Raw genomic sequence first — 22,635 nt, forward strand, 5'->3', positions numbered from 1 at the left:
GTTTCTTGCTGTAGGTTTGGACTTCTCCAACACAATGGAGCAGGAGTAGGAGGGGCTGGGATGGGGACAGGAATGAGGTCCCCAGGGGGGCTGCATTTAACTCAGACCGGGTGCTGACCTGGGTGACAGGAGGAGGGGAGCTCTCTGCCCTGCTGGGTACCCCCAGAAGCCCTGCCCTGGAGCATCCCTGGGGGCTGCCTCAGTTTCTCGCCTCCTGTCGCTCCCTGCACCTGGCTTTCAGGTACCCTCATCTCTGCCTCTCGCCTTCTCTGTTCTGCGTGGCCCTGGCCCTCGCTGGCTCCACCCTTGGTGCCTCCCAACACCTCTTACTTTTCTTTCCCCTTCTCAGTGGATCTGGGGATGCTGCTTTCCGAGGTTCTGGGGCAACCACCCCTCCTTATGGCTGATTCAGTCTCCCTCTGCTTCCTCCATTCACCCTCTCTTTGCCTCTGGCAGGCAACAGGGATGGGTACCTGCCTGGGCTTTGAGATCAGACACTCTTGGGCTCAAGTCCTGGCCCGCACTCGACCTCTCTGAGCCTTACTAGCCATCAGTGCAGTGGGCTCAGCCCACTGGCTTTGCAGGATGTGCAGGTGAGGACGGAAAAGAAGTGGTGCCTGCAGAAGCAGGGTTCGCCTCCTCCCATGTCTGGCTCCCCACCCTGTCCCTGGATCCCTATTCCTCCCACACTTGCCTTTCTCTCTCCCAAACCCCTTCATCCCCTGTGGCCCAGACATGTGGGAAGAGGAGGTGGGAATTCCACTGGGGAAATCTGTTCAACTCCCACAATCCTGCAAGTGCCAGAATACTTTCGCTCTCCTTAAATCTCCCTAGATTTGTAATTCCACTGCTGTCCCCTTCAATATGTGCTGGTGGCCTTGGGAGGCACCCTGCCCCCAGCTGCAGGTGCCGGCACTGCCCGGCGGGCTGTGGCAGAGCTGCCTGGCAGGGGGACCTGGGCAAGTCCCCCCTTCCTGTGCCTCAGTTTCCTCATCTGTAAGCAGAGGAGGAGGCCAGCGGCTACTTCCCAGGTTGTGTTGGAAATTCAGGGAGGTATTTTATTAAAGAAATACCTCTATAAAAAGGAATGAAAGCTGATCTATGCTACAATGTGGATGAACCTTGCAAATATGCTAAGTGAAAAAGCCAGTCCCCAAAGACCGAATATCCGCTGATTCCATTTCTGTGAAATATGCGAAGTAGGCCAATCCTTAGAGACAGGATGTAGCTTGGTGGTTGCCAGGGGCTCGGGGCTGGGGAGTCAATGCTTAATGGGCACAGGGTTTCGTTTTGGGGTGATGAAAATGGGAGGCTAGATAGAAGTTGCGCCAATGCCACTGACTTGTACATTTTTATTTATTTATTTATTTATTTATTTATTTATTGTTCCTTCTTGGGCCACACCTGTGGCATATGGAGATTCCCAGGCTAGGGGTCTAATCAGAGCTGTAGCTGCTGGCTCATGCCACAGCCACAGCAACTCGGGATCCGAGCCACATCTGCAACCTATACCACAGCTCACGGCAATGCTGGATCCTTAACCCACTGAGCAAGGCCAGGGATCAAACCTGAAACCTCATGGTTCCTAGTCAGATTTGTTTCCACTGTGCCACCACGGGAACTCCCAAATGAACCTATTTATAAAACAGAAACAGACTCACAAACTTAGAAAACAAACTTATGGTTACCAAAGGGGAAAGGTTGGGAGGAGGAATAAATTAGGAATTTGGGATTAACACACACACACACACACACACACACACACACTATATATATATATAAAATAGATAACCCACGAGGACCTGCTGTAGAGCACAGGGACCTCTACTCAGTATTCTGTAATAATCTATGTGGGAAAAGAATCTGAAAAAGAATGGATATGTGCATGTATATAACTGAATAACTTTGCTCTATACCTGAAACTAACACAGCATTGTAAATCAAGTACATGCCAATATAAAATAGAAATTAATTGAAAAAAGTGTAAGGAAGAATATTTTAAAAAATAAAAATAAAACCCACCCACTTTACCATTCCCACTTAAATATAAAATAAAATGGTTAATTTTATGTGAATTTCACTTCCATTATAAATAAATAAATAAATAAATAAATAAATAAATAAAAACAGCTTTATGGAGTTCCCGTCACGGCTCAGTGGTTAACGAATCCGACTAGGAATCATGAGGTTGCGGGTTCGATCCCTGGCCTCGTTCAGTGGGTTGAGGAACCGGCGTTGCTGTGACCTGTGGTATAGGTCGCAGACCGACCTGGCCGGGATCCCGCGTTGCTGTGGCTCTGGCATAGGCCGGCGGCTACAGCTCTGATTAGACTCCTAGCCTGTGAATCTCCATATGCCGCAGGTGCGGCCCTAGAAAAGACAAAAAAATAAAAAAATAAAAAACACAACTTTATAAGCACATAGTTGATATCAGGCTGTTCACTTTATAAATGTTAAGGCCTTTAATCTTTGCAACAGTCCTTTGAGGTGGTCGTGATCATTATTCCCATTTTACAGATGAGGAAACTGAGGTATGGCATACTTAGCATATAGTGCTCGAAAGTGTTGGCGGGTCTAATTGTCATTGGATGGGCAATCACCCTGGGCTGGGTAGAGACCCTACTGGGGTGATCGTGCTTTTGTGTCTCTAAAACTCAGCAGCGAGTGGGTGTTGAGGCCCTGCTGTGCCCTGAACACTGAAACAGGCTCCTCATCTTCATTAGTTCAGTTAATCCTTAAAATAAGCCTTTAAGCAATGACACATGTGAGAACCGAAGCCCAGAGAAGTGAAGTGACTTATACAAAGCCACACAGCAAATCCGGGCGGAGCCCCAGCTTGCTTCCCCCACCCCCGCCCCCGCGCCACCCTGTAAATCCTGGGCTTCAGCCTTCCCCAGTCCCTCTCTCTCCTCGTGATCCCCCTCCCCTTTGGCTGACACATCCACACTCCAATGCGTGAGGTCTACGGAAGGAGCCTGAGGCTGCAGAGATGAAGGCATCTCCCATCAGAGCAGACGGAGGCCCTTGGCGAGGGGTTCTCCCCATGCAGGAGAGTAAACAGCTCCCCCACCAAAGGCAACATTTCTTTGATGTCTCCTCTTTCATTCAAAATGCATGAATTCTGTATTCTATGCCATAATATATTCATGTTTGTTTTAATACAAAAATAATGTTCTTCCCCATGTGGGGGGAGGGAAACGGATGCCTCAAGAAGTCACTTCCCGGCTTTGAGCAGCACAGCTGCAAGGAAGCCCTCTGTTCATCTCTTTCACTCTGTGAGCTCCAATTCATGTCTCCTCCATCCAGAAATGGGTCCTGTCCATGCACAAGGCACAGGGAACCTTGGGGCAAATCAGGATGCTGCTCGGAGCAGGTGAGTGACAGGAAAGGCGTCTGGGTCTACAGGCCAGAGCGAGCAAGGTCTTGGAGGTGCCGACTAAAGATGAATTATGGGACTGGGCCAGTGGCCCAGGGAGCCAGAGCCAGCGATGGTGGTGGAGGTGACAGCCCACTGGTGTCCACACATCAGCTGGACCCGCTTCCCAAGCCCTTCTAATCAAGAAGAAAATCTGCTTGGGGAGTTCCTGGGGTGGCTTAGCAGTCACGAACCCAACTAGTATCCATGAGGACGTGGGTTCGATCCCTGGCCTTGCTCAGTGGGTTAAAGATCCAGCATTGCTGTGAGCTATGGTGTAGGTCACAGGTGTGGCTCAGATCCCACGTTGCTGTGGCTGTGGCCTAGGCCAGCATCTGGAGCTGTGATTTGACCCCTAGCCTGAGAACCTCCATATGCCATACGTGTGGCCCTGATAAGAAAAAAAAAGAAAGTCTGCTTGGTGCTGCTCTGAATTTAACGCCTAACTCTTACCAGTCTCCTCTGTTAATGAGAGGAAACGGGGACTGAGGCTTGTAGCCTTCAGCACACAGCCTTCCCTGGTTAGAATTTACGAAAAGCTGTTTGGTTTTCATAGTGTTTATTTTTACAGTTACCCTCTCTTTATGGCAAGTGATGCTGATTTTCCATTTATGGCAGTAATAAAGATCTCCTTTTAAGCCGAATTTATTTAAGTAAAAAGGGAAAGATGCTTTGAAAGTAAATACTAAATAATAGTGCAGGTGGTACAGGGATTCTGCAGAAATGGTAAAAGCGGTCCCCAAAAGTTTGGAATTGGGAAATTCTTTGGTATGCCCTTTCCTGTCCTGAGCACCCCTGGCTGTGCAGACTCCACTCAGTGTTCAAGTTCAATCATGTCTCCTCCTCCTAGAAGCCCTCCTGGATTCCCCAGGGAGACACAGGCCTGCCTTTTCCTCTCCTCACACATGCATCTCCATCCAGAGCTTCTGCATACAGCTGTGCCCTGCACATCTCTTGGGAGCACTGTGATCCATGGCTACGTGAATGGTGCACAGCCTGAACAACTGTATGTGCTGAGCCAGGCCCAGTCCCAGCTGTTGTGCAAACAACAGTCACTGGTCTGTGTGTTTGCTGCTCCCGTGGAGTATGGGCCCTTTGAGGGTCAGGGCCTGGCTGAGCCTCTTGGGAAGCCCCTCACCAGACCTGGCCCAGAGTTGGGGTCCATGAAAGTTGATCTTTTTCATTCCTTCTGCCCAGAAAACTTGAGCCCCAACTGTATGCTCCGGCCCCCATCTTTCCAATAAGGCACACTGCTGTCCCTTAAGCTTTTGTATAAAATGCACACACACTCTCTCTCTCTCACTCTCTTTTTTTTTCTCCTGCTTGCAGCAGCTTGATGTGGGATCTCAGTTCCCAGACCAGGGATTGAATCTGGGCCGCAGTGGTGGAAGCACCAAGTCCTAGGGACTCCCCACCTTCCACTTGTTGCGAAGAGGAGAACTTGTCCACTCCAAGATGAAACAGCCTTATAACTCAGACCTCAATCCCTCTTGCTGCAGGTCGCCTGCCAGGGGCCCAGGGCTGCCCAGAGGGAACCCAGAGAACCCTGGGTGCCTCCCCTGGCCCATCTAGGGGCAGGCGCTCAGGGTTCCCTTTCACCGCCAGGCTTCCTGGTCCCCAGGGTCTTTCCCTCCCCACTTCCTTAGGTTTTCCTCTTCTGGACCTTTACATCGCCTATTTCGGGAGCTCTGAAATTCACCTATGAGCTGAGGCTTCCTTGTGAACACTCCCTGGGCAGCCCTTCCCCTATTCTGCCTCCCAGCTGGGAGTTCAGGTGGCCTCAAGCCTTCCTGACCCTGTGGCACACACCCTTTTGGCCCCAGCACCGTGCCGAGCTGGGCACAGAGCAGGCCTCCTGGAAATGGCCCCCAGCTCTTCATACTTTTGAGCTGAAGGGGAGAGGGAGCTCCATGAGGACTCAGGTTTGGGTGGGGAAATTCTGCACTTGGCCTTGAGATTGAAATCTTTGTCTCTTCATGCTCTGTGATCTCAGGCAGTGACCCTGGGGACCTCCCTCTGTGAAAAGGCTGCTAATAAATAGCACCACCTCGTCACGTCTCTGGGAGGATGCAGCGGGGTCCTGGGCACAGTGCCTGCCACATAGGGGGGTTTCCTTCAACACCAGGGCAGGGGACTGGCCCTGATGGCCCCCAGGTTCTCTGAGCCTCGGTTTCCCCACCTGTGATAAAGGGACAGTGACCCCTGCCCTGCAAGGTCGCTGGGAGAATACTTGGGAACAGGCACTTCAACTTGCTGGCTCCTAGGGGGCCTCTAGTCGGAAAGATGATGCCGCAGCATTGATGGTGCTGGTCCCCGGGCTTCAAAGGTGCAGGGTTGCTGCTGGTGAAGCAGCCACAGCCCTTCCTGGAATCGTCAGCCTTTCCTTATTGCCCTGTTCATTCTTGGTCGCATTTCTTTTCTTTCTTTTTTTTTTTTTTTTCTTTTACTTTTTAGGGCAGCATCCGAGTCACATGAAGGTTCCCAGGCTAGGGGTGGAATCAGAGCTACAGCTGCCAGCCTACACCACAGCCACAGCAATGCCAGATCCAAGCCACATCTGCAACCCATGCTGCAGCTTGTGGCAATGCTGGATCTTTAACCCACTGAGTGAGGCTGGGGATCGAACCCGCAACCTCATGGTTCCTAGCTGGATTCCTTTCCGCTGCGCCACGAGGAGAACTCCTCTTGGTCGCATTTCACATGACAACTTTATGGGTCATTCGGAGAGCCTCCAGCCTGCCTGTCAGTTTGCTGGGCAGCCCCTCGGCTGGGCCCAGTGGGCCAGGCTGGCCTTGGGCACTGGTGATCCTGAGGACCTATGGGATCCAGAGGGAGGGAGAGAGGGGAAGGCTGCCCAGCTGGGGATCAAGACCTCCCTGGTTATGTTCATATGTCGACTCTTATGGGTGCAGCTCCCCACAGACACTAATCTGGCACACAGTAGGTGCCCAATAAATGTTGCATGAATGAATGACAGGGTGAATGAATGAATGATGCCCATGTCTCATTTTTTTTTCTTACGGTTTCTAACTTAAGTCCTTTGAGTTCTTGTCGAACCTTCCTTTCTCACTTTGTTCATTCATTCATTCATTCACTCATTCATTCATTCAGCACATGCCTGACAGCGTCTCCCATGTGCCGGCTCCATCCTGAGCAATGCAGGAGCCCTGCCCTGGGGGAGCTCCCAGGTGGGGGAGACATAGACACCCCAATACCTGCCATCTAACACTCCAGTGGGCCAGTGAGAGGAGGGCTCCCACCCCAGCCTAGTTCTCTGCCTTCCGCCTGAGCTGCTGCGTGAGTCTTGTGTCATAACAGCAGAGTGTTCATGAACACCTCCTAAGTGCCTGGTGTTGTTCTAGCTGCCAGGATGCGGCAGTAAACAAAACAGACCAAAATCTCCTACCTTCGAGGGGCTCCCCCTCTAGGTGGAAGATGGACAGTGAATGAGAGAAATAAGTGAGAATATAGTATGTTAATAAATGGTAAGGGAGAATACGAGGGAAAGGGGGATTGAGGGGAGCAGGGAAGACACAGGTGGTGATATTTGAAAGAGATGAGGGGGCCCCATGGATGTGGGGGCAGGAGGAGCATCCCAGGCACAAGTCCAGGGACATTTTTTTTGCATGAAAACCTCTGCTGCAGGGCTGGGAAGCCATGGGAGGCGGACTTTTAAAATTGTGGTAAAAACCCATAATGAAAAATTTACCATTTTCATTTTTTTGTGTGTGTCTTTTTAGGGCCACCCCTGCAGCATATGGAGGTTTCCAGGCTGGGGTCAAATCGGAGCTGGAGCCATCACCTATGCCACAGCCACAGCAACACCCGATTGCAGCTACGGCTGCAACCTACATCACAGCTCATGGCAACGCTGGATCCTTAACCCACTGAGCAAGGCCAGGGATGGAAACTGCCTCCTCATGGATGCTAGTCAGATTCGTTTCTGCTGAACCACGATGGGAACTCCCCATTTTAATTATTTTAAGTGTGCAGTTCAGAGGCATCTAATACATTCAGGTTGCTGTGCAACCATCACCACTATCCACTTCCAGTTTCATGGTCTCAAAGTGAAACTCTGTACGCATTAAACAATAGTTCTCCCTTTCTCCTTCCACCATCGGTTACCATTCTGCTTTCTGTCGCTATGAATCTGACTTCTCTCAGAACCTCAGAGAAGTGGCATCATATAGTATTTGTCCTTTTGTGACTGGCTTTTTTCACTTAGCGTAATGTCCTCAGGGGTCATCCATATTGGAGCATGTGTCAGAACTGCCTTCCTTTTTAAAGACTGAATAATAGTCCATTATATGGAGGCACTGATTTTGTTTATCCATTCATCATTGGCAGTTTTGAGCAGGCAGTGACATAGCATGTCCTGGCAAGAGATGGGCCAGGGCTAGAGGTGATCAAGGGGCCCTCTCTATCCTCTGACTAGATCCAGCTCTGCCTTGGTGCCCCTAACTAGGAGGTGCCCACTAGTCCCCAAGGGGAATGCGGCTTGCACTCTGACAAAGACTGATGGGTGGGCTGGGGTCCAGTCCCCAAAGGCTTCCTGGAAGAGGCCATCACCAATCAGAAAGATTGGAAGGGCAGTGAAGGACGTGCAGAGGGAGGAAGGAGATTTAGGGCTGGACCAGAGGGTCTGGGATGGGGAACCTGAGCTCAGAGATGGAGGGAGGTGGGGGCTGTGCTGTGGCTGCCTTGGTGGGCAAGCCCCTCCCCCACCCCGACCTGCATGAATCCCGCTGACTTGGCAGGGGTGGCTGTTGGGGACAAATGAGGAAAGAGAGGAGCTAAGTAAGGACTGATGGATGAGCGGCCTCGTGGTCCAGATGTGAGTGAAATACAGATGTTGCATCCACTGCATAATCTGATGCGGCTACAAAGAAGCACCTTTTAAAAATATTTCTGGAGATGTGGAATGTTGAGCTAGAGAGTGAGAGAAGGGAGGGCAATTTGTCGAGCACCTACTATGTGCTGGGCATGAGGTATGTGTTGCCTTGTGTAGCCCTGCCCTTCATCCTCTCATGCTTCCCTTCTTTCAGCAAAAGAAACTGAGGCTCAGAGAGGGAGAGGAGCTTGTCTAGGTCACACAGCTAGGGGCTAGAAGAAACAGGATTCCAATCTGGGCCTGAGGCCAAGCCCTGCAAGTTTATGCTGAACGAGGGCCTCAAAGGTCCGGAAAAAGGTCAGGGTCTTGCTCTTGAAGGGCAGGCAAGATCTTCTGGGTCATCTCCTGCGTCTCCCAGAAGCCAAACTCAGTGACTCAGGCCAGGGCCATGTGCTGTTTCCAGCAGATGATGCCCTGATAGCCAGGCCTGGGGTTAATTCACACATTGCTCCCCCAATTAAAAAGAAGAAGATGTTGCATTCAGTCAAGCCCCTTTTTCCTTCTCCTGCAGAAGCCTAATTTGTCGAAAGCCATTTTAATTGTCTGCCCAGTGAGCCCATCCCTGCTCAGGCCCCGGGGCTGGAGAGCGCAATTGCATCCTTCTCAAAAATCTATAATTATACTGGCCTCCCTGGGGACAGCCTGTGAGGAGTTACCTGAACAGGGAGGGAGGGCTCAGAGGTGGGAGGAAGTCAAATAGGAGAGAGGATTTTCATGTCCCAGATTTAGTGGGGATGCTGACGGGGAGATGAGGGGGAAGGTTAGAGGTGCATGGTCTAGAAGTTATGGGCTCCCACTCCTGAGTCCTCTAGAACGGGGTTCAAATGTAATCACTTCCTCTGTGGCCTTGGGCAAGTCACTCCACTTCTCTGAGCCTCAGCTTCCCCATCTGAAAAATGGGGATGCTAATGACACCTACCCCATGGCCTCCTGGTGGGGGCATCAGAAAATGTGTGTGCAGAGCTTGGCACATACCCAACAGCTACTCCATATTTCTTAGAGACCATCCTCATTGTCATGGTTTCATCGAAATTAATGTGGATCAAGAGGTCCCGTCGTGGAAACGAATCTGACTAGTATTCACAAGGATGCAGGTTCAATCCCTGGCCTTGCTCAGCTGGTGAAGGATCTGGCATTGTCGTGAGCTGTGTGTAGGTCGCAGATGTGACTTGGATCTGGTGTTGCTGTGGCTGTGGTGTCGGCTGGCAGCTGAAGCTCCAATTCAGCCCCTAGCCTGGAAACTTCCACATGCCACAGGTACGGCCCTAAAAAGAAAAAAAAAAATTAACATGGATTTTGTGCTGATGCTGTGTCCTCATGACAGAATCTAGAGAGGGAGCAAGAACCTCTTGGCCATTAGAGCTGTGCACTTTGAGTGGAGGCGGGAGGAACGGAGCTCCCCATCTCTGGAGGTGTGCAAATGGGATGCAGACATGTGGAGCCTGGTGGCTGAAGTTTACATGATAATTCAGACCAAATTCTGATGGGGGCTGATGGATGCTGGGGTCTTGGTCACACCTGCTGGTCAGATCTAGGTTCAAAATTCAGCTCCATGTGAATGCTGGGCAAATTGTGTCACCTTTCTGAGCCTCATTTTCCTCGTCTGTCAAATGGGAAGTGAGTGGATTAGAAACTTAGAGTCAGTGTCTGCATAGCGCTAGGCATGCATTAGGCGCTCAATAAATGCTGTGGATTATTCTTATTTAAGCAAAGCTCCCTGGGTTTCCCTCCTCCTCCTTGGCTCACACCATCCCTCTTCTCTGCCTTGGCTTGTCAGTTTCCACCCATCCTTCAGGGCCTGGCTGACACGCCACCACCTCCTCACAGCTTGCCATCTTCTCCCAAGTGCAAGGGACCCCTCCCCTTCCCAATGGCTGAGGCACTTTCCCCCTTAGGATGTCTGAGCTGGTGGGGGTCTCAGACCATGAGGACTAACGCCCATTGTATAGAGGAGCAAACGGAGGCTCAGAGAGGGGGAGAACTTCTCTCAAGGTCACACAGCAAGTCTTGGCAGAAACAAGCTCAGTCCCTCCTCTCAGGCTCCCAGGCCGCAGGCCTGTGTTTCTGGGTGGGGGAGGGGGAGAGGGGAGGGTTCCTTGGAGCAGAGCCTTCATGCTGCTCCCTCTGAACAGGGAGACTCAGGAATGCCATCAAATGCCAAGAGCCTCGGTTTTCCCACTTGTCCTGAGGACGCGTTGCCCCCTTGACCACCGAGGATGGAGCCAGTGGGATCTGAGGGGGTCTTCTCCCCACCCCCACCAAGCACCTTCGGCAGGGTCTGAGGGGACCAGGGCCCACTATGGGGAGGGAGAGCTGGTGGCTGCACCTACAGCCAATTCTCCTGGCTCCGGATTCTCTCTCCATCCTCCCAGCCAATGCCCCTCTACCCTCCAGCTCAGGACCGTTTGGCCCACCTCCTCCTGGAAGCCTCCCGTGATTCCCTCTGTACCTGCCCAGGCCTTTGCACCCAGAATCACCCAGACTCCCTACCCAGGGCAGCTCCAGGGCAAGTTGGCTATTTGGGACTGTTCTTTTTAAAGAAAGAGCCCTACCACCAAAGAGAGTTTAAATTCTCTGGGAAGAGCATGGCCTTCAGAGACAGGCCTGGGTTCAAATCCAAGCTCTGCCATGTGGCCTTGGAAGGGTGTCCTATGCTGGGCCTGGGCTGCCTCCTCTGGGGCATGGGGACATGTGAGGGGGAGGGGAGCTGAGGCTGGCACAGAGTCACCACCTGCCACGATGCCCGCCGTATGTGGCAACTGAGCAGTGGGAATGTGGCTAGTCTAAATTGGGTTGTGTTGTAATCATGTAAAATACATGCTGGAGTTCCAAGACTTCGCACAAAAAGGAATGTAAAATATCTCATTAATAATTTTTATACATGTTAAAATAATTTTTTGATAGCTTGGGTTAAATAAAATAAATGATTAAAATTAATTTCACCTGTTAAAAAATTTTTTTTTCGTTCCTTTTTAAAATGTGGCTACAGAAAATTGAAAATTTCGCATGTCCCTTGCACGCACGGTTTGCATTTTGTCTGTCGAACGGCACCCTCTAGGTGACTGTTACTGGGGTTCAGGCATGGGGAGAGGTGCTGGCTGGGTGCTGGGGGCCTCCCCCAAGGCTGCTGGGGGCGGAGAGGGCCTGGCCGTGGACTCAGAGCCTGGAGCCTGACCTTGCAGACCCTGGGCTGCTGTGTAGCCCCAGGCCAGATATTGCCCTCTCTGAACCTCTCTTTCTGCATCAGTAAGAAGAGCTGGTGAGGTGTTCCCACTGTGGCGCAGGAGGCTAAGACTCTGACTGCATTGGCTCAGGTCTCTGTGGAGGCATGGCTTCAGTTCCTGGCCCGGTATAGTGGATTAAAAGATCTGGAGTTGCTGCAGCTGCAGCATAGGTCTTGGCTGTGACTTGGATTCAGTCCGTGGCCCAAGAACTTCCATATGCTGCAGGTGCAACCATTAGAAAAAACCAAAAGTCTGGTGGGCCCAGGTCAAGGGGGTTTCAGTCAGCTGGCCAGGGGCTGTGGGCAGGAGGAGGCTGAGTGTGGGTAGATGGAGGCCAGCACCACCATAGGTCACCCCGATGAACCTCCCCCGCCACGACAGCCCCCCTCTGCCCTTCCTTTCACCCATGAGAGCCCCCTGTACCATTTCCCATCCTCCTGTTGGACAGATGTCCTTCCCTCACTCAACGCAACTCTGGGAGGAGAAGCGCTGTGGCCAAGTCACAGGCCACGTTCCAGGGCTGGCTCTGCCCCTCCTCGCTGGGTGATCCTGGGATGGGCAAGCCCTGCCCCCAGGAGCTCTGGAACCACTTTCTCCATTTGCAGGAGGGAAAATGGTGGGTACTTCCTGATTTCTGTGGCTCAGGCAGTGGCACCTGGAGGGACAGCTGTGTCCCTCTTGGCCAGGAGGGTCACCCCACTGGTTACCTCTGATCCAACTAGGGGGCCTCGCCCCTCTCCTCCTTCCCCTCATTGCAAAGGGGGCTTTGGGGGGGCAGGGGCCTGGATCAGAGCAGAAAACCCCTGTCTCAGAGCTGGGGGCCAATGGCTCACTCTGATCACCTCCTAGCCCCTCCTGGTGGCTCAGGTCCTCAGTGGCCCCCTTCAGTCCCACTCCAGCTGGCAAGTCAGCATCAGGAAAGGCACGGAGGGCTGGGCCTGGCCCAGGACACTCAGACCAGGACCCTCTTCCCTCTGGACCCTGCCCCATCACTTACCAGCCATGTCTCTTCATTCGTTTATCCAAGAAGGTGTTTATTGAGCACCTACTATGTGCCAAGCACTGTTCCTACTATGTGCCAAGACAAGACAGGCACAGCCTCTGCCTCCTGAAAGGGAGAGAAGACTATAAACATAAATAAAACAAGTGTATCAGCCATGCTGTCCAGCTTAGTAGCCATTATCTACAAATGGTCATTTCCACTTAAATTTAAATGAATTTAAATAAAGTAAAGCTGGAGTTCCTGTCGTGGCGCAGTGGTTAACGAATCCGACTAGGAACCATGAGGTTGTGGGTTCGATCCCTGGCCTTGCTCAGCGGGTTAAGGATCTGGCGTTGCCGTGAGCTGTGGTGTAGGTTGCAGACACGGCTCAGATCCTGCGCTGCTGTGGCTCTGGCGTAGGTGGGTGGCTACAGCTCCGATTAGACCCCTAGCCTGGGAACCTCCATATGCTGAGGGAGAGCGGCCCAAGAAAAGGCAAAAAGACCAAATAAATAAATAAATAAATAAAGCTTAAAATTCAGTTCCTCATTCACGCCAGCCATATTTCAGCTGTTCAACAGATAGATGTGGCTGGTGGCTACTCTATGAGCTCAGTTATAGAACATTTTTCTCATTGCAGAAAGTTCTAGCAGTCAGCACTAATAGTTCGTTGGCAGAGAAGAGGGATTCGAAGCACTGGGTTGGGGTGAGAGATGCAGTTTTAAGTGAGGTGACAATTGAGCAGAGTCCTGAAGCAGGGGAGGGAGGGAGCCATGTGGGGATCTGGAGGAAGAGCGTTCGAGGCAGAGGAGACAGCAAGTGCAAAGGTCCTGGGGTAGGATCTCAGCTGGAATGTTCAAGGAACAGCGAGGAGGCCTTGGGTCAGGAATGGAGTGAGTGAGGGGGAAATAGAAGCTGACAAAACAGGGAGTGGCCTGCACACGGAGGGCCTGTCAGCCATGGAAAGGCTTTGGTTTTTACTCTTAAGGCAAGGGCGCCATGAACGTTTTGAGGAAAGAGTCAGAGATTAGTATTTTGCTGAATTCCCTCTGGCTGCTGTGTTGAAAATGGTCAAGAAGGACAGGTGGCGGGGTGGGGGGGCAGTGAGGAGGGTACCCCGCTATTACAGGTGGAGCTGGTTGCGGCCGGCCCAGTGTGGGGCAGAGGAAGGGGGAGAGGGGGCCGGATTCCGGATCAGTTCTGGAGGCAGAACTCATGGGTTCCCCAGAGGCCGAACTGGGGGATAGAAGAGAAGGAAGGAGAGAGGGAAGTGTGACTCTACAGTTTGGGGCCTGGGCACGCGGAAGGCAAAGGGGGGATGGGCAGGTACCCTTCTCCAAGAGCCATATGTCCCCCACCCACTGGGAATAAGGACAGCCCCAGCTCTCAGATGACCGAACACCACACCTGGCACGGGTTCACGAACTCAAACAACATCCATTTTTCTTTTTCTTTTTCTTTTTTTTTTTTTGCCATTTCTTGGGCTGCTCCCATGGCATATGGAGGTTCCCAGGCTAGGGGTCTAATCAGAGCTGCAGCCACCAGCCTACGCCAGAGCCACAGCAACACCAGATCCCAGCAGTATCTGCAACCTACACCACAGCTCACAGCAAGGCTGGATCCTTAACCCGCTGAGTGAGGCCAGGGATCGAACCCGCAACCTCATGGTTCCTAGTCGGATTTGCTAACCACTGCACCATGACGGGAACTCCAACATCCATTTTTCTTAAACGGGTTTGTTATGCAAGAGCAGCCAGTCCCTCCCAAACCTCAGAGACCGTGGGCCGCCTGAACCCGTGACCTTGGAGATCAGGGATGGTGCAGACTTTCTCGGAGCCCAGAAGCTGGAGTCAAGCTCCATTTGGAAACCCTAGATGGAGAGTAGAAAGAGCAGGAGCGGGTCGGTCGATCCCTCGGGATCTTGGGGAGGAGATGGAGGCAGGCGGCCCCCAGAGGAGGTTCTGCTTCCTCCTGCCCTGAACCCAGCTGGGTTGGGAAGGGCTGGGAGGGACCCTTGGGGGCTGTGAGGTGGGCATGTCTGCCCGCGGGTGGGGGTACCTGGCAGGCTGCGGCTGCAAGGTGGGCATGTGGGGAACTGATGGAGGCACATTCTGTGGGTGACCTGCCGTTGCCAGGCGTCTTTCGGGGACGAGATAATCTCTCCTGAGAAGAGGAAGGAATTCTAATTACATCTCAGGACAGTATTTGTTTGGAGAGACAGAGACAGAACATATGGCGGGGAGCGGTGCTGGGCCGCGTTTACCTGGCCGCCTGGCAGGGGTGGCGGGGGTGGGGCTCCTGCTGGGTCTGGGGAACTGCCTGCTTGGGGATTTGGTGTAGAAACTGAACCCTGCTTGGGGGAAGGGAGGCCCATGTGGCTCCCACCGCTCCCTGGGGACCTGAGAAGATGGGAATGTATCACTGGCTCAGGATACCTACCGGGTGCCGGGAAGTGTGTACCAGGGGGAGCTCTGGTCCCTGTTCTCATGCAGCTGTGACCAGCAGTGAATGCAGTGAAGAGATGCTGGGAGGTGGGGAGTTGCAGGAAACCCACCCAGAGGGCAGGGAAGGGCTCTCTGAGGGGCCAAGTTGAGCTGAGCTTTGAGTGACTTTCCAGACAAAGAGGGACCAAGGAAAGAACATTCCAGGCTTTGGGAATGGCTGGGGGCGGGGGCAAAAGCAAGGTGGGAAAGTGAGGCACAGTCACAGGATAGATTGGAGATCCTGGGAGGAGGCGGGCAGGGCCCCAGCCTGGTCCGGAGGAGACCAGGGAGGGTTCTGGGTGGTGGTGGCCGGGTCTGATTTGGTTTTGCAAAGACAGTGATGAATGCTGTTCACTGGGGTTGGAATAACCCAGGGCGAGGACAGCTGGAAGGAATCTGGAAGAATGGATGAAAATGGCATTTTCCTCCCTGGCCTCCTGGCCTCCTTGTTCCCACCCTCCAACCAAGCCCTCCCTGACCAGTGATGTGTCCATGACTCCCTTCTCGAGAATTCTGTAGTGCCCGGGCTCCGGGATCAAGGCCCAGCTCTCGTGGGCCATACCACGCTCCAGGACCTACTCCTTCTTCTCCCAGTTGTGCCGGCTGCTGGCGCCCAGCCCCCTGCCCAGCCTTGTGGAGCTTGTCAAGATGCCCCTCTCGAAGCCAGGCCACCAGCCCTACCCGCAGGCCTGGCTGCTCCACTCTGTCCACCTCTGCACCCCTCGCCTGGCCCCGTGCCGCCCGCCTTCCTGTCTCCTGAGCCCCGACCTCTCCTCCCCTGGTTTCTCCGAACAGCGCTGTTCACAGAGACGCCCCACGACATGACGGCGCGGACGGGCGAGGATGTGGAGATGGCTTGCTCCTTCCGCGGCAGCGGCTCCCCCTCCTACTCGCTGGAGATCCAGTGGTGGTACGTGCGGAGCCACAGGGATTGGACGGACAAGCAGGCGTGGGCCTCGAACCAGGTACGGCCCCTGGGGAGACCTCCGGAGCTGGGCTGGGAGAATCCTGCCCATGCACCCCCTGGGGAGGGATGTGTCTGCCCCTCATCTCCTCTGAGGGGTACGGGCCCCAGCTCTTTGTCATCTGTGGCTCCAAGCTGTCCTTCTCCCTTCTTTCTGGAATGGAGGCCTGTAGGGAGAGGGGGACGGGGGCAGGGCTAGGCAGAGCACTTGGGGTGGGCGCATGGAGAAGGACCCTCCAAGGAGCACAGAGTCCCTCCCTTCATGTACAGGTGGGGAAACTGAGGCCAGATGGACAGAGGCTGGCTCCAGGTTACCAGGCCAGGCAGGTGTCCTGACTCGCCTTCCATTACTTCTCTGAGTCACGTGGGCAGTTGTTTCCCAAAGAGGCAGCATTCTTGCTGCGTTTTGTCACACACAAATGTGCACACATGCCCTTCCACGTACCTGCAGATATGCAAGGCAACCCAACCAGGGCACACGCATTCACCTCTACACACGTGCACACTCACGTGGACACAGCGCGGGGTGGGGGGCACGAGCTATCCGTGTCCCGCCCACATGCCAGGCAAGCACCATCCCCTGCCACCAGCTCACTGCCAACTGCCACCCCCTGCAACACTGCCCGAGGGTTTTCTCTGGACAAGAGGCCCTGCAGGCCGGCAGGGCAGGCTGGAAAAGCGCTCCATCAATGATGGACGGGCGTTGGAAGGTACATACCCAGCTCCCTCGCCCCTTGGCTGGGATAACTGAAGAGTATTCTACCCTCTTTCCCCCACGTGTCTGGCGGGAGTAATTTCCAGTTGCCCACGGTGGTAACTGGCTTGATGACATGTTACCATGATTGGCTTCCTTCCCTCTTTTGTTCCCCTCCCTCCCTCACTCTCCTCCTGATGTTTTTTTGGGTTCATCTCCCAGATAAACCACACACTTGAATCTTTGTCTTAAGGTCTGTTTCTGAGGGAACTCAAACGACGACACTCTCATTCTGACATTGACGTATGCACAAATAGCATGCAAATACGTATCTGTCTACCTCTTCACGTATGAACACACATGACACCTTCGTTTGCACTTATGAGCACGCTCACGTTCTTGCGTGTTGCGTGAAATGACATTGAACGTATTCGCAAATGCATATGAAGCTTCTCTGGCTCCTGGGGTGTCACTTCCCAGCACACCGGCTTAGAGGACTTGGATGGTCGAGTAAACCTTAGGCAAAAAGTTGCAGTCTTTACCGTTGAAAGCCTGTGGGGTCAGCCTGCAGGGGAGGGTATACGGGCAGGGCTCCGACAGCACCTGCTGCGAACATGCCAGGAAACATGGCACATTCACACAGAGAGAGAGAGGCGCGAGTGTACCAACACATCAAGCTGACTCATTATTTTTGCCTGTTCACATGTGTGCACGCCATATATCCCCAAAGATCCTACATATATGAATGCATAGCACACGCACAGTCAGCTTGACAGGCATCTCCTTTATCTTTGCTCTGACTCTCCCCCATCCCCTGAGTGGGACACAGAGTGGAGGGACCCCCAACTCCAGACCCTATGGTCCCCAGAGCATCACCTGCCGTCTTGAGAATCCTAGCTGTTGCTCGTATCCCCACCCAGTGATGCTAATGCCTTGTCTCTGCTTTCTCCACCCTCCTGCTCCCAACAGCTAAAAGCATCTCAGCAGGAAGACGCAGGGAAGGACGCAACCAAAATAAGTGTGAGTTTTGATAATGACTTCTCACAAGGGCTTTAATGGAGGACACAGCTGAAATTAAAAAAAAAAAAATTGGTCTAGTTCAGCGGGGAGCTTGGGCAAGAAGATGGAGAAAAAAAGGAAAAAAAGAAGGGGAAAAAATTGTCCTGGCTCTGTTTTTTAAAAGCCAGAGATTTTTCAAGTTCATTGAATGACAGCACAAACAAATGATGGGAGAGAAAAGATGCAGTCTCTCCTTCCAGGGCCAAGGCTGTGTGCCTCCCTGAAGCTTCGTGTCTGCTTGGTGGCGTTTTTTATTTGGAGAACCGACAGGGTCTAATGTGACTGAGCCAGCTTTTTTCAGCCCATCACGAATGACTGCTGCGGCATCTCATGGCCATTTGGGTCATCTGGCTCCGGACGTGAGGTGGGACAGGGGAACTCCAGCCAAAGGACTGCAGGACTGGCCAGGCTTTCTAATGCCTTACTCATTTTAGTGTTGCTACGTGTCTCTAGGGAAGGGCAAGCATCTGCCCATTGTATAGGTGGGGCAACTGAGGCATAGAGGGGTCAAAGCCTGGCTAGAGGTCATGACTAGACTGAGCTGCCTTGAGCTTTTCATCTCCAGGCTCTGTTGGAGCCCAGTAAGATGGTCGGGGACACCCACGGGATGCTCAGAGAGCGATGGTTTTCGTGGGGCCTGGAAGAGGCAGGCAGGGTTGAGAAAAGAGATGAAAGGGACTGAGTAGAGGGGACTGGCCTAGCGACACGGGGATGGGACCAGGCTGGGTTCGTGCGTGGGGCCTGCGGTCAGCCTGGCAGGAGGCTGAAAGTCCTCCACCCACACGCTCAGAAGACGCAGGTGCCCGAGAGGGTGTAGGTGTCCACGTGTGCAAGTGACTCCAAATTCATGCTTTTCCTTATTTTTTTTTCAATACACATCCTCTCATATACTTTTTCTTTCTTCTTTTGACCACCCCGTGGCATATGGAGTTCCAGGGCCAGGGATCAGATCTGAGGCATAGTTGCGACCTAAGCCACAGTTGCGGCAACACCGGATCCTTAACCCACTACGCTGGGCCAGGGGATCAAACCTGCGTCCCAGTGCTCCCAAGACGCTGCCAATCCCATTGCGCTACAGTGAGAACTCTTCGTTTTGTTTTTATTTTATTTTATTTTATTTTATTTTATTTTATTTTATTTTACTTTACTTTATTTTAGTATTAGAGCCTTACCTGCAGCACATGGAAGTTCCCAGGCTAGGGGTCAGATCAGAGCTGCAGCTGCCAGCCTGCATCACAGCCATAGTAACACCAGATCCAAGGCGCATCTGGGACCTATGCTGAAACTCAAGGCAATGCTGGATCCTTAACCCACTGAGGCCAGGGATTGAACTCGCATCCTCATGGCTACTAATCGGATTCTTAACCTGCTGAGACACACGGGAACTCCTTATTTTATTTTTTAACTTTATTATAGTTGATTTACAGTGCTCTGTCAATTTCAGCTGTACAGGAAAGTGACCCAGTTATATATATGTATACATTCTTCTTCTCGTATTATCTTCCATCCGTTCTATCACAAGTGATCGAATATAGGTCCCTCTACTATACAGCAGGACCTCATTGCTTATCCATTCTCAATGTAATACTTTGCATCTCAAATTCACGCTTTTCTGCTGCTCTTTTCAAAGCCCTTCAAAGACTTGTGGGGCAGCTCAGGTCCCCAAGGCCAGTTAGACAGAGAAGGCCCCCAAGCAGAAGTCACAGTGTAAAGAGTGGGCAGCAGGAGGCATGAGGTGCCGTGCCAGGCTGTGGAAGTGGCAGAGTAGAGGCTCAGGCAGGAGGTGGGCAGATGACAGAAAGAGAGCCTTCAAAGCGCCGTTTGTGTAGCCTGCCCTGGGCCTTTCTGAGTTGGGATCTGGAAATTTGAGCCATTTCCAGCTCAGGGCAGCTGCTGGTTCATCCCCTCTAAACCCCTGGCCCTTCATCCTCACCCTCATCCTCTGCCAAAGGCAGACCCGTACGTAATACCACGTTTCTTGCCCAAATACCCTTCAGTTAAGCCCTGGCAGGTAGAGCTCTGTGTGTATACACCCATTCATTGCAACTCTCTCGCCAAAGATTTTTGTTTGGGGTTTAAGGAGCATCTCAGGCAAAGGATAGAATAATCTAATTGACTTAGAGGATTAGCATTCGAGGCTGCCGGGCCCCACGTGAGGGGAATGTGAAGATGCTAATTAGTTAAATAAAATAAATGTGCTCACCATGATGTGTGATCCGCACTCCCCCACCCCGCAGCCCCTGCGATGCCCCCACCAGCTGGGGTTCTGGGGCTCCCGTTAGGAAGCTCACAGATGGACAGACCCAGCTCCCCATGGTGAATGTGACTTCTTAAATACACGGATGCACAGTTAGTGTGCACCTGCCGCTTAGGAGAAGGCACAGACTCTTCTCCGTGGCCTTTGAGGTTCTGTGGGATTCATTCTGCTCACCATGTGGGCTATCTCGTCGTTCTTGACCTGGCTCCCCTTCCCCTCCCAACTCTGGCTTAGCAGCCTCCGCTCCCTTCCTACCTCCTGGCCTTTGCACAGGCCAGTCCCTCTGCCTGGAAAACCATTCCCCTCTCTTCCTTCAGGGCTCAGCTCATCAAGCCCCCCATGACCCCGAGACTCGGCCGGCGCCCCTTGCTTCTCCCTGCTGGCCACATCTCTGTGTGTACTTAGCCATGCGTGTGAGCATTTGTTTCATGCCCGCCTTCCCTGGAGATGGTGGGACTGGGACAGTGCCTGCCTGCCTGACTGTTACATTTCCAGAGCCTGGCACAGTGCCTGGCAGGTAGTCGGTGCCCAATAAATATTTATCGAACAACCATCTCTCTCTTTCTCACACACACACACACACACACACACACACACACCCCCAGGACAATGGCAGTGTAAAGCCAATGCAGATTTCTGATACACGGACATGCCAACATGATGTGCGACGTGCCTGTGCAGAGGACTCGTGTGGGATCAGGGGACCTGGGGAACACAGGCCCTGAATCTGCAGGAGCCAAAGAGAAAGGAGCTCCCGTCATGGCTCAGTGGAAACTAATCTGACTAGTATCCATGAGGATGCAGGACCGATCCCTGGCCTCACTCAGTGGGTTAAGGATCCGGTGTTACTGTGAGCAGTGGTGTAGGTGGCAGGCTCGGCTCAGATCTGGCCTTGCTGTGGCTGTGGTGTAGGCCGGAGGCTACATCCGATTTGACCTCTGGCCTGGGAGCCTCCGTGTGCTGTGCAGTCCTAAAGAGACAAAAAACAAACAAACAAACAAACCCAACTCAGAGCCTCCTCACAGGCAGATCATTTATTTCAGAGAACAGGCATCTATGATGATGATGAAGATTATAATAATAATAAAAGCAGCTAACAATTTATTGAGTGCCTACCATATGTCAGGAACCATGATGAGTCTTTACATGAATTATCTCATTTAACTTGGGGGCCTAGGGAAGAACCCCCCTGCCTTAAAAATATCTCTCTTAAGAACTCCCTTGGGAGCTTTTTTTTTTTTTAAATCAATAGTTATTATTTTATATCATGCATCTTGCTGACAAGAAAATAAACAATGCTCATTGCAATAAAACCATCTCGAAATATTACCATACATAATTCTTAAACATTCCTGACAGCTGGTTCTTGGCATATATGTAAAGTACTTAAAACAAATCATATAGTCAAATATTAGGCAAATAATTTAATGACAGAACATGAGAATTTCTTTAAACACAGTATTTCAAGTTTCTATTTTCTTTTGACTGTACCTGAAACATGCGGAAGTTCCCTGCTAGGCATCCAAGCTGCGCCACAGCAGTGCCCAAGCCACAGCAGTGACGAGGCCAGATCCTTAACCCACTGAACCACTGGGGAACTCCCAAGTTACTATATTTTTGTCTGGAGTACAGATCTGAAGTGGTACAAAAAGTATATGCTGAGGATTCCACCATCAGGGCCTCGTTCCTTCGGCTTGGGCAAATTCTGCTTACGTCCATTTTCAAGTTCTGGTAGTTCTTCTTTTGACATAACCGAAGGTTAACTTCCTTTAACTAGTTTTGCAAGTAGAGATGATTCTCCAACGTCATAATTTTAAAAGAAGGTGAAATTCTCCACACACACCTTCTTTCCCAGGGGGCTCACCTGCCTTCATCACCGTTAGTCCCTCTTTTGATCTAACTGAAGTCCTTTATGCTGTAGATTCAGTTCATGTACCTGTTTCAGTTCAAAACAGCCATGGGTAGCCTGAGTCTTATATACATGTGGCCCTAGTGCTCCAGCTGACTTATCCTAACCCTTGCCTCTTCTCCAGCCAAGCCCTAAAAGCCAGGAACAGCCAAAGAGTCCTTAGGAAGCACACTGCAGCCCCATCCCCAAAACCCAATAAATAGTTAAAAGGCAGCGTCATTTATCAGATCAACTGAAAGGCCGTGTAGGTTAAGCCCCTGCCTGCTCTGCCAGGCTGTCGCACACATGTGGCACACATATGGATCCTGCATGTTTTCAGGTGGAGGTGGGGTAGGGGCTTGGACCACGGGAGCAGCACACACGGTCTGCATCCTTCATGAAGGAATAACAGGCCAGGCAGTGGGTCATGATGTACTACAACTTTATTTCTGCAGTAGACATTTCTGTATTTTCTTGAAATTCCTGCAGTGATCCACAGCATACATAGAGCATGGAACTCTGAAGTCTGAAAGGGAGGCGGGATTCACGGGCAAAATCACTCCATTCACCTTAAAACATCCACAGAGCAGCCAGCCTTTGGCTGGGGGCTGCAAAGATTACTCTGTAAAGGCCGTGGTCACACACACCCAGTCCCTGCCCTCAGTGTTCTCCCAGTCAGTGTGGGGGATGGTGTTAACCAACTAATTGCACATGTTAACCAACTAATTGCACATGATAAAATTACAACCGTGGCCATCGAAATGAGAAAGCGTGCAAC

The 22,635-nt window shown here is 52.0% G+C and overlaps 1 protein-coding gene across 1 annotated transcript in view; it reads left to right on the plus strand.

Moving 5' to 3' along the window:
- Nucleotides 1–22,635, plus strand: part of VSTM2L (V-set and transmembrane domain containing 2 like) — a 41,290-nt gene that overhangs the window by 11,666 nt on the left and 6,989 nt on the right. Inside the window, exons 2-3 of the mRNA XM_003483954.4 lie at nucleotides 15,791–15,960; nucleotides 17,623–17,673. Of these exons, the coding sequence (XP_003484002.2) occupies nucleotides 15,817–15,960; nucleotides 17,623–17,673 (195 nt within the window). The 5' untranslated portion in view covers nucleotides 15,791–15,816. The remainder of the gene's footprint in view (nucleotides 1–15,790; nucleotides 15,961–17,622; nucleotides 17,674–22,635) is intronic.

This window comes from Sus scrofa, chromosome 17, assembly GCF_000003025.6.
Source record: "Sus scrofa isolate TJ Tabasco breed Duroc chromosome 17, Sscrofa11.1, whole genome shotgun sequence".
Lineage (NCBI taxonomy): Eukaryota > Metazoa > Chordata > Mammalia > Artiodactyla > Suidae > Sus > Sus scrofa.